The sequence below is a fragment of the Camelus ferus genome, chromosome 2 (assembly GCF_009834535.1).
Source record: "Camelus ferus isolate YT-003-E chromosome 2, BCGSAC_Cfer_1.0, whole genome shotgun sequence".
NCBI classification, from domain to species: Eukaryota; Metazoa; Chordata; class Mammalia; order Artiodactyla; family Camelidae; genus Camelus; species Camelus ferus.
This window is the reverse complement of record NC_045697.1, coordinates 17,383,110-17,394,329: the sequence shown is the minus strand read 5'-3', so window position 1 is coordinate 17,394,329 and position 11,220 is coordinate 17,383,110. Positions and strand designations below refer to the sequence as shown.

The window sequence follows — 11,220 nt, the reverse complement described above, 5'->3', positions numbered from 1 at the left end:
TTTCTCCACATCCTCACCAACACTTGTTATATGCTGCTTGTTTGTTTTTATAATAGGCATCTTAATGAGTGTAAGTGATTTCTTATTGTGATTTTGATTTGTACTTCCCTAATGATTAGTGATGTTGAGCATCTTTTTATGTGCTTATTGGGCATCTGCATATCTTTTTTGGAGAAGTGCCTATTAAAGTCCTTTACCCATTTTTTAAAGTAGGTTGTTTGTATTTTGTTGTTTCCCTGAGGTGATTTTGTAACTGTTTTCTATTCATTGCATTTGTTCTTTTTTTTATTGAAGTATAGTTGGTTTGTAATGTTGTGTTAGCTTCAGGTGTATAGCATAGTGGTTCAGTTATATGGAGATATATATATATATATACACATTCCTTTTCATAGAGTTGTTCTTTATTTTCTCTCACCCTCTTTTTCTGCCTTCTCAGGTTTCAGTTGAACATTTTATATGATTTCATCTTATCTCCTTGTCTCCTCACTCAGCATATTAATTACATTTCCCCAAAACTTTAGTGGTTGCCTTAGAGTTTTCAATATACCTTTCAACTTAGCTAAGTCCATCTTCAAATAACATTATACTGCTTCATGTATACTACAGGTAACTTACCAGAGTACCCCCAGTATTTCCCTCCCATCCCTTAAGACACTGCTGTCATTCATTTCACTTATCCATTTGCTAGAACCACCCAATACGTTATCAACATTACTTTAAATGAACTGTTATCTGTTGGATCAACTAAGAATAAGAAAAATAAATGATTTTATTTTACCTTCATTTATTCCTTCTCCAATTCTTTATGTAGATCTGAGTTTCTGATCTGTATTGTATCACTTCCCTTTCCTTGAAGAACTTCTGTTAATATTCTTCGCAAGGCATTCTTCATCTCCGTTACAGTGTTTTTGACTTCTAGCAATTCCTTTTCATTCTTTTTTAGTGTTTCCATCTCTTTACTTATACTACCCATCTGCTCTTGTGTGTCATTTATTTTTTCCATTAGAGCCCTTAGCCTTCTAATCAGTTATTTTAAATTTCCTGTCTGATAATTCCAAAATGTGTGTCATATCTGAGTCTGGTTCTAATGCTTGCTTTGTCTCTTCACACTACGCTTTCTGTTGTCTTTTAGCATGCCTTGTAATTTCTTCTTGAAAGCTGGTGTGATGTATTGGGTAATAGGAACTGAAGTAAACAGTAGGTCTTTAGTGTGTGGTTTTATGTTTATCTGGCAGAAGTTGGGCCACGTTTAATGTTTGCTGTAGCTGTAGGTGCTGAAGGCTTCAAATTCCTCTGGTGTCCTTTACTCTCCCCTGTTGACTAGGGTTTCCCTAGGAATTTTCCTCAGTTAAGAGTCCTTATCTGGCAGCTCTTTCAGTGCTAATCCACTGTTATACCAGAGTCCTGCTGGTGGGGAGGGGGAGTGTTCTCCACTCTTATGATGGAATCTCAGTCTTTTAATGGGCTTGTATTTCTGAGCTGTGACCGCCACAAGTCTTTCTTAGCTTTTTTTTACCCTTTTTCGGTGAGGCAGGATGACTAGAAGGGGTTGGAGTGGGAGAATTGCCCTCCTCCAAGGTGGGACAAGGCTCCAGTAAAGTCTTCTCCCATTCTAGCAGAGCCATGAGAGTATCTTACTTGGCTCTTTATTGTGAAAACTTGATGGGATTCCTAGAGGTAAAATCCACTGAAATGTGGGAGCCCCCCTAATACTGGGGACCACAGGAATTTCTCACTCTCCAGATAGCCCCTCTCAGCCTTTAGTAATTTGCCAAAATGATCATTTAGGTGACTGCACCAAACAGTTATGACTCCAGTGGCTTCTGCTCTATGTAAACAGATCTTTGCTGTGACTCTACAAACTTGCCTATCTCTCCAGACTTCAAGGTGTCAGTTTACTCGCCAACCTCAGTTTTCTAATGGTTCCAAGAAAAGCCATTGGCTTTCAGTTTCTTCAGCTTTTTCTTCTAAGAACATAAATGGTAACTCCTACAGCTCTTTACATGCTGGAGGTGTAAGTGGAAATTTCTCCCCAGGTTGTTTCTTATTTAGTATCTTGGCTGGGGTGGGAGGTGCAGTTTCATAAGCTTCTACTTGGCATTCCCCACTATGACAGCTCTTACTCCTTACAGGCCAAAAATTCAATATGGGGGTTGTGCAAACTACCAAGGATGTCTATTCTAAGTGTACATTTGTGGACTGGAGACATGACAAGTGAGTGTGTTTGAGAACCCAGGAAAACTACTATGCGCTGGACCTGGGTGAGACCTCCATTCCAGGCTCCCATCTGCTCCCATTCTAACAGAGTCCATAATGACACTTTGAGTCTCTCAGTATCAATGTCAGCTCAGATTCTGTACCCAACTGTCCTTGAAATATTTGCATATTCTCTATTCTCCAGCATACGGCTACATAAGCAAATGGTATAGATCCCTTGAGGAAAGGACTCGGGGAATTATTACAATTATTATGGTGTCATAGAGTCCTTTCTCCTAGGGACACGTTTCTTCAGTAATTAATGTATTTCAGGCTGAGAAACCGATTGAGGAATCAAAACTAAAATAGAGTCACTTATGTTGGGGACACAGTGGAGTTGACCAATGCAAGTGCCTTAAGGAAAAATGAAACTTAACCTTACCTAACATATGCTGCAGGAATTTACAACTCTTCTCAGAAATCATCAGACGATGCCAGGTAATCCCCCAATGCCAAGTCTATTTGGATTTCTTTGTTCCTCTGACTCAGCTACCCTGATCAAAATAAGGAAGACCACCTGGTAACCAAACAGCTTAAAAAGACAAACAACTTCTGCATTTACCCAACAAAAACCTTTTAGTCTGTGAGCAACTTGGAACTCATTGCTCTGGTAGACTTGAATGTCCTGGTTTGCACATTGAAACCCTTGCAATAAACTTATATTTCTGCTTTGTTTTACTCAGCATGCAGAATTTGGTATTTGACGTGGTTTAGGTTCAGAAACTGGGCAAGTTTTCTTTGGGGTAACTGATCTCAACCTCTTGATTGTCCATCCTTGATTTACTTCAGTTGTTCAGATTGAGGACTTCCTTTGATGGCTGCCCATCTATTTTGCCCTAGATGACTTGACCTGCTTGCCATCTCTATAATTCTATGGGTCAGGTGCCCTGGACTGCACTTCTACCTTGTAGTGTCCACTTGGTTTTGGATGTTTAGATACCACCATAAGACCTCTATGTTACAGGGTCCTATTATCTCTACTGCTTTCAGGAGCCCAGTTCTGAAATGTCATCTTGTACCTTCAGGCCCAGACTACAAAGAGAGCCACCATTGAACTCATGAGTGATGTTGATGCATGTCACCAGAAAACTCCTTTTTGATTTGATAAGTGGTATATCCTCTGAACTTTTCTGGGGAATATATTCATTGGCTGAGTTTTCCAGCTTTATACAAATATTTTTGCTCTAGCATGTTCACTTATTTGTGCCCTTTAATCCCCCCTTACAGTGTCAACCACAGCAGTTTCAACATTTCTAACTAAGTTGGTCTACTGTGAGCCGTTGCTTTTTCCATGCCTCTTGATGACATCTTGAGTGTGTTCTGCATCACTTGGGATTCCTGCATGAGTGTTTAAATCCTGTGTCCTGGGAGTGTATTCTCAAATTGATAAATTCTCCTTCATCCAACTATGTTCCCACTCTCTCTTCCCTTCTTTATCCAGAACCTTCAGAATTCAATCTCATGCATACTTCCCTGGCTCCTGCTGGTTGGCCAGGTCCTACAGCTTCTTGGGAGTTGCTTCCAATATTATTAGCCTTAGACTGTCCCTGGAATATCATATATTGCTACTTAATCATTGCCTAGTGGCCAGCAGGGAAGGCAGAGGTATATCCTGAGGGAGGTGCATATCATCCTGCTCAGAAGGCCTCTCATCTCACATGAAGGAGCACTCGCTTTTAATAGGAAGTAGTGGGGCATTTTGGCAGGCACAGCAGGTTGTAGAGAATTTAGGGGTTCAAGACTTTTTATGTATATCAACCTAAATGTCCTCATTCCATGTGTCAGAGTCCTACTCTTTCCCAACCAGGGACCTAACCTTGAAATATCATGCCTGCCCAAGTTTCCACTCAGCCTTCTGCTACTGTTTAGTTAAGTCCTGGGATTGGTCCTCAGTTTTCGGTCTTCCCACTGCAGGAGATGAAACCTCATCATATGCTCCCAGAAGATCTTCTGGCTTTCACATTGAGCTTTGAATTGCAGATTAATCAGTCTTTCACTATCTCCCCCTAAAGTATCAAGTCCACTTAGCAATAGCCAATCAAATTCCCATGTTCTTTTTAACTTTTTCTGTTTTGTTTGGTTTTTTGGTGGGGGGAGGTAATTAGATTTATTTATTTATTTAAACAGAGGTACTGGGGATTGAATCCTGGACCTCGTGCATGCTAAGCCCACACTCTACCACTGAGCTATACCCTTCCCCCTCCAATGTTCTTATAAATGCTATTTCCCTTATACTTTGGCAACTGTACCTGATCTTTTCCAGTGCACTACGGTTGAAAACTAACAACTGCCCTGCTTTCTTGTGGCGGCTATGTTCCACCTGTCACCACTAATTCATTGCCAGCCAATGAAATTGGTGGCAAACTCCAAAATTCAATCATAGTATCTGCTTTCTTGGACCATTTCTGGCACGAAATCTTTTAGGTTGGGTTCTATGAGAAGCAGACTCTGAAGCAAAGATTAGTGTTCTGGAAGCTTATTAGGGAGTACACTTAGGATCAACACAAGTGGAAGGGAAGGCACAGAAGTAGGATCAGACAGAGGGAAAAACTGGGCCATGATTCTGTCATAGATAAAAGAACTTGTCTCTGGTTCCTGGGAGGTAACTTCTAAACCACTGGAATTTCCCATGGGATAGGAATGCATTTGCTATTTATGGTGGGTTCTTGGACCACACCTGAGTTTATGCTAATGAGACGATTCAGGATGAGGGCTAGTCATGCCAGAAAGATCAACCATGTGATTAAAGAGTTGAGGCTTTGAGCCATGTGATTATTAGCCCAAATTTTTGACCTCTGAAGGGGGCTAGAGATTGAGGTCAATCATAGGGCCAATGATTCAATTATGGCTGTGTAAGGGAACCCCAGTACAAACTCAGGACACAGAAGCTCAGTGGAGCTTCCTGGTTTGTGAACAACACACTGATGTGCCAGGAGGGTGGCATGTCCTAATTCCATAGAGAGTGGGCACAGCAGCTCTGTGCTCAGGACCCTCTAAGACTTTACCCTATGTATCTCTTCATTTGGCTGTTCTGATTTATACCCTTTATAGTAAAATTGTAATCATAAGTGCAGCACTTTCTTGAGTTCTGTGAATCTTTATTCTAGCAAATTATTGAACCTGACAGGGTTGTGGGAAACCCCAAATTCACAGCCAGTTGGTCAGAAGTGCAGGTGGCCCAGAGATCCCTGAACTTGTGGATGGCATCTGGAATAAGGGTAGTCTTCTTGGGGACTATGCCCTTAAACTGTGGGGTCTGAGCTAACTCTGGGTGGTTAGTGGCCAAAATGCATTGCAACACAAGAGATGTCATCATAACAAGAGCCTCAGCTGATCACACAGAACGCTCTGATGTTCTGAAGCTCACCGTTACCCCAAGCCTGGGAGAGGGGTCAGAACTTTATACCTCCACAGTGTCTTCAGGCTGCCTTTGGGCAGCTCAGTTTAATCAAGGAAGTTCCTGGAGGGAGCAGACAGCTGAGGGTTGTCTGCAGGTAGCACTCCTAGAAACTGAGAGATGTCTTTCATTCTTGAAGCAGGATTTTCATCCCAGTCATAGGGCCCACTACACTTTGTAACTATTTCTATTAAATGGTAGACAGAGGACAGGGTGATTAAAAGCAGTCCTGAAGATTCTTTTGAATTTGTAAGCACTTTGCAGCTAAAGAGAATTCAAAGAGGGAGATTGGCTGGTTGATCCTGGCAAATCCTCATTAGTGATCACATCGTTTTCCTAATTAAATTTTTTCGATGTCTTCCTATTGCTCTTGGGAAGGATAGTCTTAACATCATTAGCAGGACAATTCAGTCTCTGCGTGAAACAGCCCCTTCTTGCATCTGCAGGATCGTGTCTTCCTCATCTCACTGCACCCATGTTCTCTCTGTCTATGGATTGCATATGACTTTTTAAAGTTTCAGGGCCTTTGCACAGGCTGCTTCCTCTGTTTGGAATGCCTTCCTCCCTCTTTGTGTGACCAATTTGTACTGATTTTTTAGGTCTTTGTTTAAATGTCCCTTTCTCAGAGAGGTCTTTCTTAACCCTCACTCCAGACAAGGGCCACCTGTTATATGTTCTCCCAGTGCCTGTCCTCTTTAGATGGCCTAAAAAACACTTACCAGATATAGTTATCTGTGTTAGCTGTTAAATGCCTGCCTCTCTCCCTCTGATCAGGTCATGAAGCCAGGAACTATGGCTATCTTGTTCTTCCCTTTACTCCAGCACTTAATGCAATGCCTCACATGGGAGTTTAATAAATATTTGTTGAGTGAATAAGTACATGAAATAATTAAGGGATAGATAACAGTGACACAGTGTAGTGGTTAAGCATGTGGCTCTGGAGGCAGACTGGGTTCAAATCCTTTAAATCCTGATCCATCCATTGAGAGCTCTGTAAACATGTCCTCCCCTTGGACAATGTAGAGACTTCAGTTTATCGATTTATGTTGAGCTTATCTCACTGGGGGAACTTTTCCTCAATAACCAAACCCTAGAAGAATAATGTAGAATATGAATACCTATTTATCAGTAGCAGCACAACACTGCCCTTAAGCACACAGACTGTTCTGGGATGAACTCAGAACTATCATCTTGGCCATAATACTTCACCCCTTGGTGAACAGTCTCCTCACCTGTAAACAAGTCTAACTTACAGAACCCAGGTTAAAGTTGCTGTAAGGATTCAATAGGTTAGTGTGTGTGTGTGTGTGTGTGTGTGTGTGTGTGTGTGTGTGTGTGTGTGTGTGTGTATTCAGTAAGGGCTTAAATGTGTTAGCTAATATCATTATTATTTATTAATTTAGGTTGGGAGACATCTCTGGCTTGACACCCGGAGCTGGTTAGCTGCATAAGACATTCCTTCTAGGTGAGTAAATTCATGCCATAGACCAAATAATAGACTGGAGAGTTGTCAGGTAGACAACAAGTAAAGGAAATATCCTCTGGCAACATTTCCAGGAAGCTGTAAGGGAGCTGGTGGATAGCTCTTTTCTCTTCTAGGACCATTCTGCCTAAAAATCTCGGGTAGATCATTCGGACCCAGAACTCTACCCTTCCACACAGGGAGTGGAAACATCCTGGCAGATTCTGGCCCTTTGCTACCTTGTTGCAGATTCCAGAACGGCTACTACTGTTAGGTAAATACAGCCTCTCTTCAGTCATTCAGGTCACAATGCAACTGATTAGACTACAGCTGTCTTTAAATATACCCTAGGCCCAAGGAAGAAGTCTTACCACCTTGATTTCAGTTCCTCCTTTATCAAGTTCCCTTGCACATTTATGAGAGGCTGATGCCTCTTAGGGTGGAACACTTCTGCAGTAGAATTCTAACCTTTTCCCTCACTATTTCCCCTAAATCTTAGAGCGCTTTTTAGTAGCTCTCAAACTGGGAACCTGGAGACCTGGAATTGTGAGAGTGAAATCTGGATTTTAATTCTGACTTTGACACTAACTGGCTGTGTGGACTTGGGTGTAACTTAGGGTTCAGGTTTACTCATTTGTAAAATCAAGCATAAAGAGAATATCAGCTGGCAATTCTTTCAGGTTTACAATTCAGAGATTATGCATCATGATCTCTGACAGAAGTCAATATACTGTTACGTACTTTTAGAGTAGAATATTGTACCAAGTATTTTATAAGTGAAGCTATTCACTTTTCTCTGTGCTGACTTTGGAACATGGATTGGTACAAAAATAAAAATCCTCTTTATAAGCTGCAATTTTAAAGTTGTATTTAACCTTAGGGATTGCAGTTTTGAGGCTCTGATAAGAACCCGAATGTGGTCTTCCAGAGCATCCATACAACCACTGCACAGACTAGAGAGATCACCCAGCTTGGGTTCGTCCACAGATCTTTTTCTTGACTGTTTCTTTCGGGAATGAATGCAACTGAGAAAGCAGACAGGTTCTGGGCGGAGAGACTTACAGAAGTCATAGAATCATTCTACCCCTACAATTTGCTACGGCTTTAGGGACAGCCCTAATGGCTGTGACATAACCTCTCATAGTCTTAGTGTCCACATCCATAAAGTAACACTTACCTTGCAGGGTAACTGTAACAGTGAGAAGAGAGGTAGGGTTAACACTGTGGAAGCACATAATGGGCACACAGGAAAAAAAATTCGCTCTTACTGCGAATTTTCTCTATTCTAGTAAAAACATCAATAGGTTGAGTGCATATTGTCAGGACGCGGTAAAAAAAGGCAAAATGTATTATGGTAAATCTTGACATTTTCTCACCTCAGCTTCCCCACTGCAACTGAGAATGGCTTCCAGTTTTAGATCTGGAGTTACAGTTGGTTCTGATCCTGGCTCTGCCCCTTATCAGCTGTATAATCTTGATTAGTTTTTCAATTTCTTTGTGTCTCAGATTCTCCTAATGCCAGGGTAATGTAGATAGACAGGATTTCCTAACTAGGACTGGACTTTTTCCTTTCTCACTTTCCTAAACCAGAAGGGCGGGAAGGCCATAAAACCCCTCCCAGCCTAACACTCGCTAAGAAGGCGGAAGGTGCCAGCAAGAGGGAGGAGGCCGGTAGGGAGGAAGAAGGGCGGGCCAACGAGGCAGCGGGCGGGGCTGGAGTTCCCGCCTCCGGTGCGTGCGCGCTCACTACGCACGCACGCACGCACACACGTACAGCATACCGCGGAAGCGCGCGCGCAGGCCCAGCCCTCGTCGCCGCCGCCATTTTAGCTTCTGGTTCCGGCCGCACGGTGTAGGCTGTTGTAGCGGGAGGGGTGGGGGGGTCCTCCGGAGTTAAGTAGCTGCCCTCGACTGCGCCGACAGAGCCGCCAGGTTCTCTTTCTTCCTTCCTTCGTAGCCGCCCGCTCGAAGAGTCCGAAGATGTCTAAGCGACACCGGTTGGACCTGGGGGAGGATTACCCCTCCGGCAAGAAGCGTGCGGGGACCGATGGGTAAGCCAGGCCGGGGGCGCGAGTCGGCGGCTCGGGCTTTGTTGGAGTCCCGGCGGGAAGCGGGCTAGGGTGGGCCAGGCCGAGCGGGCCCCGGGGCCTGACCTTTTGTTTCTCTCTGGGCTCGGGTCACTAGCGGCGTGGTGCAGGAAAGCGGCGCTACCTCCGGCATTCGGCCCTGCAAGGGCGCGGGGAGCTGAGTGGCGCGGCCGCCGCCCGGCCCAGTCGGGAGAGCGGAGAGGCCTGTCGTGGCCACGAGGGCGTCTCCTCTCCGGGCGGAGTCGAGCAGGAGTCGTTTCGAGGGGAGCGGACGGGAGGGAACGCGGACCTCGTGGCCTGGGCTCCCGGCTAAGGCCTGGAGCCTGGGGAGAGGGTGGGGGAGGGCGCGGCGGGAGTATTCGTGTCCAAGGGCACCAGGTACTTCTCAGGCCGAGGTGTAGGGGAGAGGGCCTTGCGGGGGCGGCTGGGTGCCCAGCAAGGGGAGAGGCGGAGGCCGGAAAGTGAGAGAAGCGCGTGGATCCTTGTGTAGGCTGGGATGGGGGTGGCGGGAGTTGAGTGAGGCATGCAGACGAGCAGTTCTCGGGGAAAGGGTGAGTAGAGGGCCTTCCGGGAGAAAGGATAAACGTGGAATATACATGATAGGCTGGAGGGCTGGAGGTTTTGAGCGGTTCAGTTTATAGTTTGGCGGGAGAGCGCGTACCTCGGTCCATTCAAACACTTCAAAGTAGGTACTAGGCAAACTTCCGCTCTCTGCCCACGCTCCCGCCATCTCCTTTATTTCCTGCTTTGGCTGAAAGTAGTTATAGAGCATCCCTGGGATAGAAATTAGAAGGCATTCTTTTTTTCCCAGTAAGTTCTTGTTTTGTACCCCCTCCCGCTTTCCTTCATAAGTAGCTTTGAAAACAAGAAGACCCTTTTCAAAAGTTTCTGCTATTTATGGCAAAATATCACCCTTGTGGAGATGGTTTGGGAGTTGAAATACACAGACTCGTGGTGTTTCAGATTACTTTCTACTTAGCGTTTTCTTATAGGTACAAAGGAATTTAACAGGTCATTTTAGCAGTTGCATCAGAATCATTCCTTGTCCACTGTGTGCTTTCATTCTTGAAGTACAGAGACTTATTTGGATAATTTAGGCAAAAACATGAAAGTCGATTTTTATTATTAAATGTTAGACGTCAGTTTTCTCTTTTTAGGTCCGTTCAACCGCCCCCCCCCCCCCGGGCAAAACTTGAACGCATTTGAGCTACAAGGCATGAGGTCTTTACACTGGAGGTGACTTTAAAGAGAGTGTAATCAGCTCCGCTCAAGGGATGAGAAATGGAGACCCAGAGTTGTTAAGGTGGCTTTGTGCAACCTTACACAATTTATATCTGGATCTAATTTTCATTTTTAGCCTGTTGTTTTTCCAATGCAGCACCCAGACTAATACTGTTAAGAGTCTTTACAGCCTATTTTAGTGATATTTATGAGTTAGTAAAGTGGGGAACACTTGGTTCTTCGTTCCTGTAAAGCAAAAATAAATTGCTTGTCATCTGGCTAAGATGCAGCTGATGTCTCTCAGAGTTCAGATTGGAAAAAAAATATATACTGGGAGGGAATGAATTCACTTACTCATATTTGTGTGAATGTGCACCATTTAAATGCTTTTCTTGGGATTAGTGGTCCCATTATATGTGCATGGGGTTGCTCCCCTTCCCTTGTAAATCCTACATCCTTAGTAAAAATGTGGGCTTTTTTAGGTTTTTGATAGTATCTTTATGATTCTGTGGGATATTATATATGTCATCTACCTGTAGACAGAGAGCTTGTCTTTGGAATAAAGCCAAAGTTCTGAGGTATTCTGGAGGGACATTTGTAAACTCATTTTTATGTCACCTGAATGTCATTTCTCGTAGAACTTTATTTAGCTGTGGGTTTACAGTATTTATTAGTGCCTTTTAAAAAAATATTTAATGATTTAAAAAGTCATTTTTGTTGACTCCTCTGCAGTCTTGAAGGTTTTTTTTTTTTTTTAAAGTCCTGTTAGCAGGTGGTTTTATGTGAGAGGGTAGACT

The 11,220-nt window shown here is 43.6% G+C and overlaps 1 protein-coding gene across 1 annotated transcript in view; it reads left to right on the top strand.

Annotated features, from left to right (window-relative positions):
* Positions 1-8,928: 8,928 nt before the first annotated feature.
* Positions 8,929-11,220, top strand: part of DHX15 (DEAH-box helicase 15) — a 47,391-nt gene continuing 45,099 nt past the window's right edge. The window contains exon 1 of the mRNA XM_032494972.1: positions 8,929-9,166. Coding sequence (XP_032350863.1) covers positions 9,096-9,166 — 71 coding nt within the window. The 5' untranslated portion in view covers positions 8,929-9,095. The remainder of the gene's footprint in view (positions 9,167-11,220) is intronic.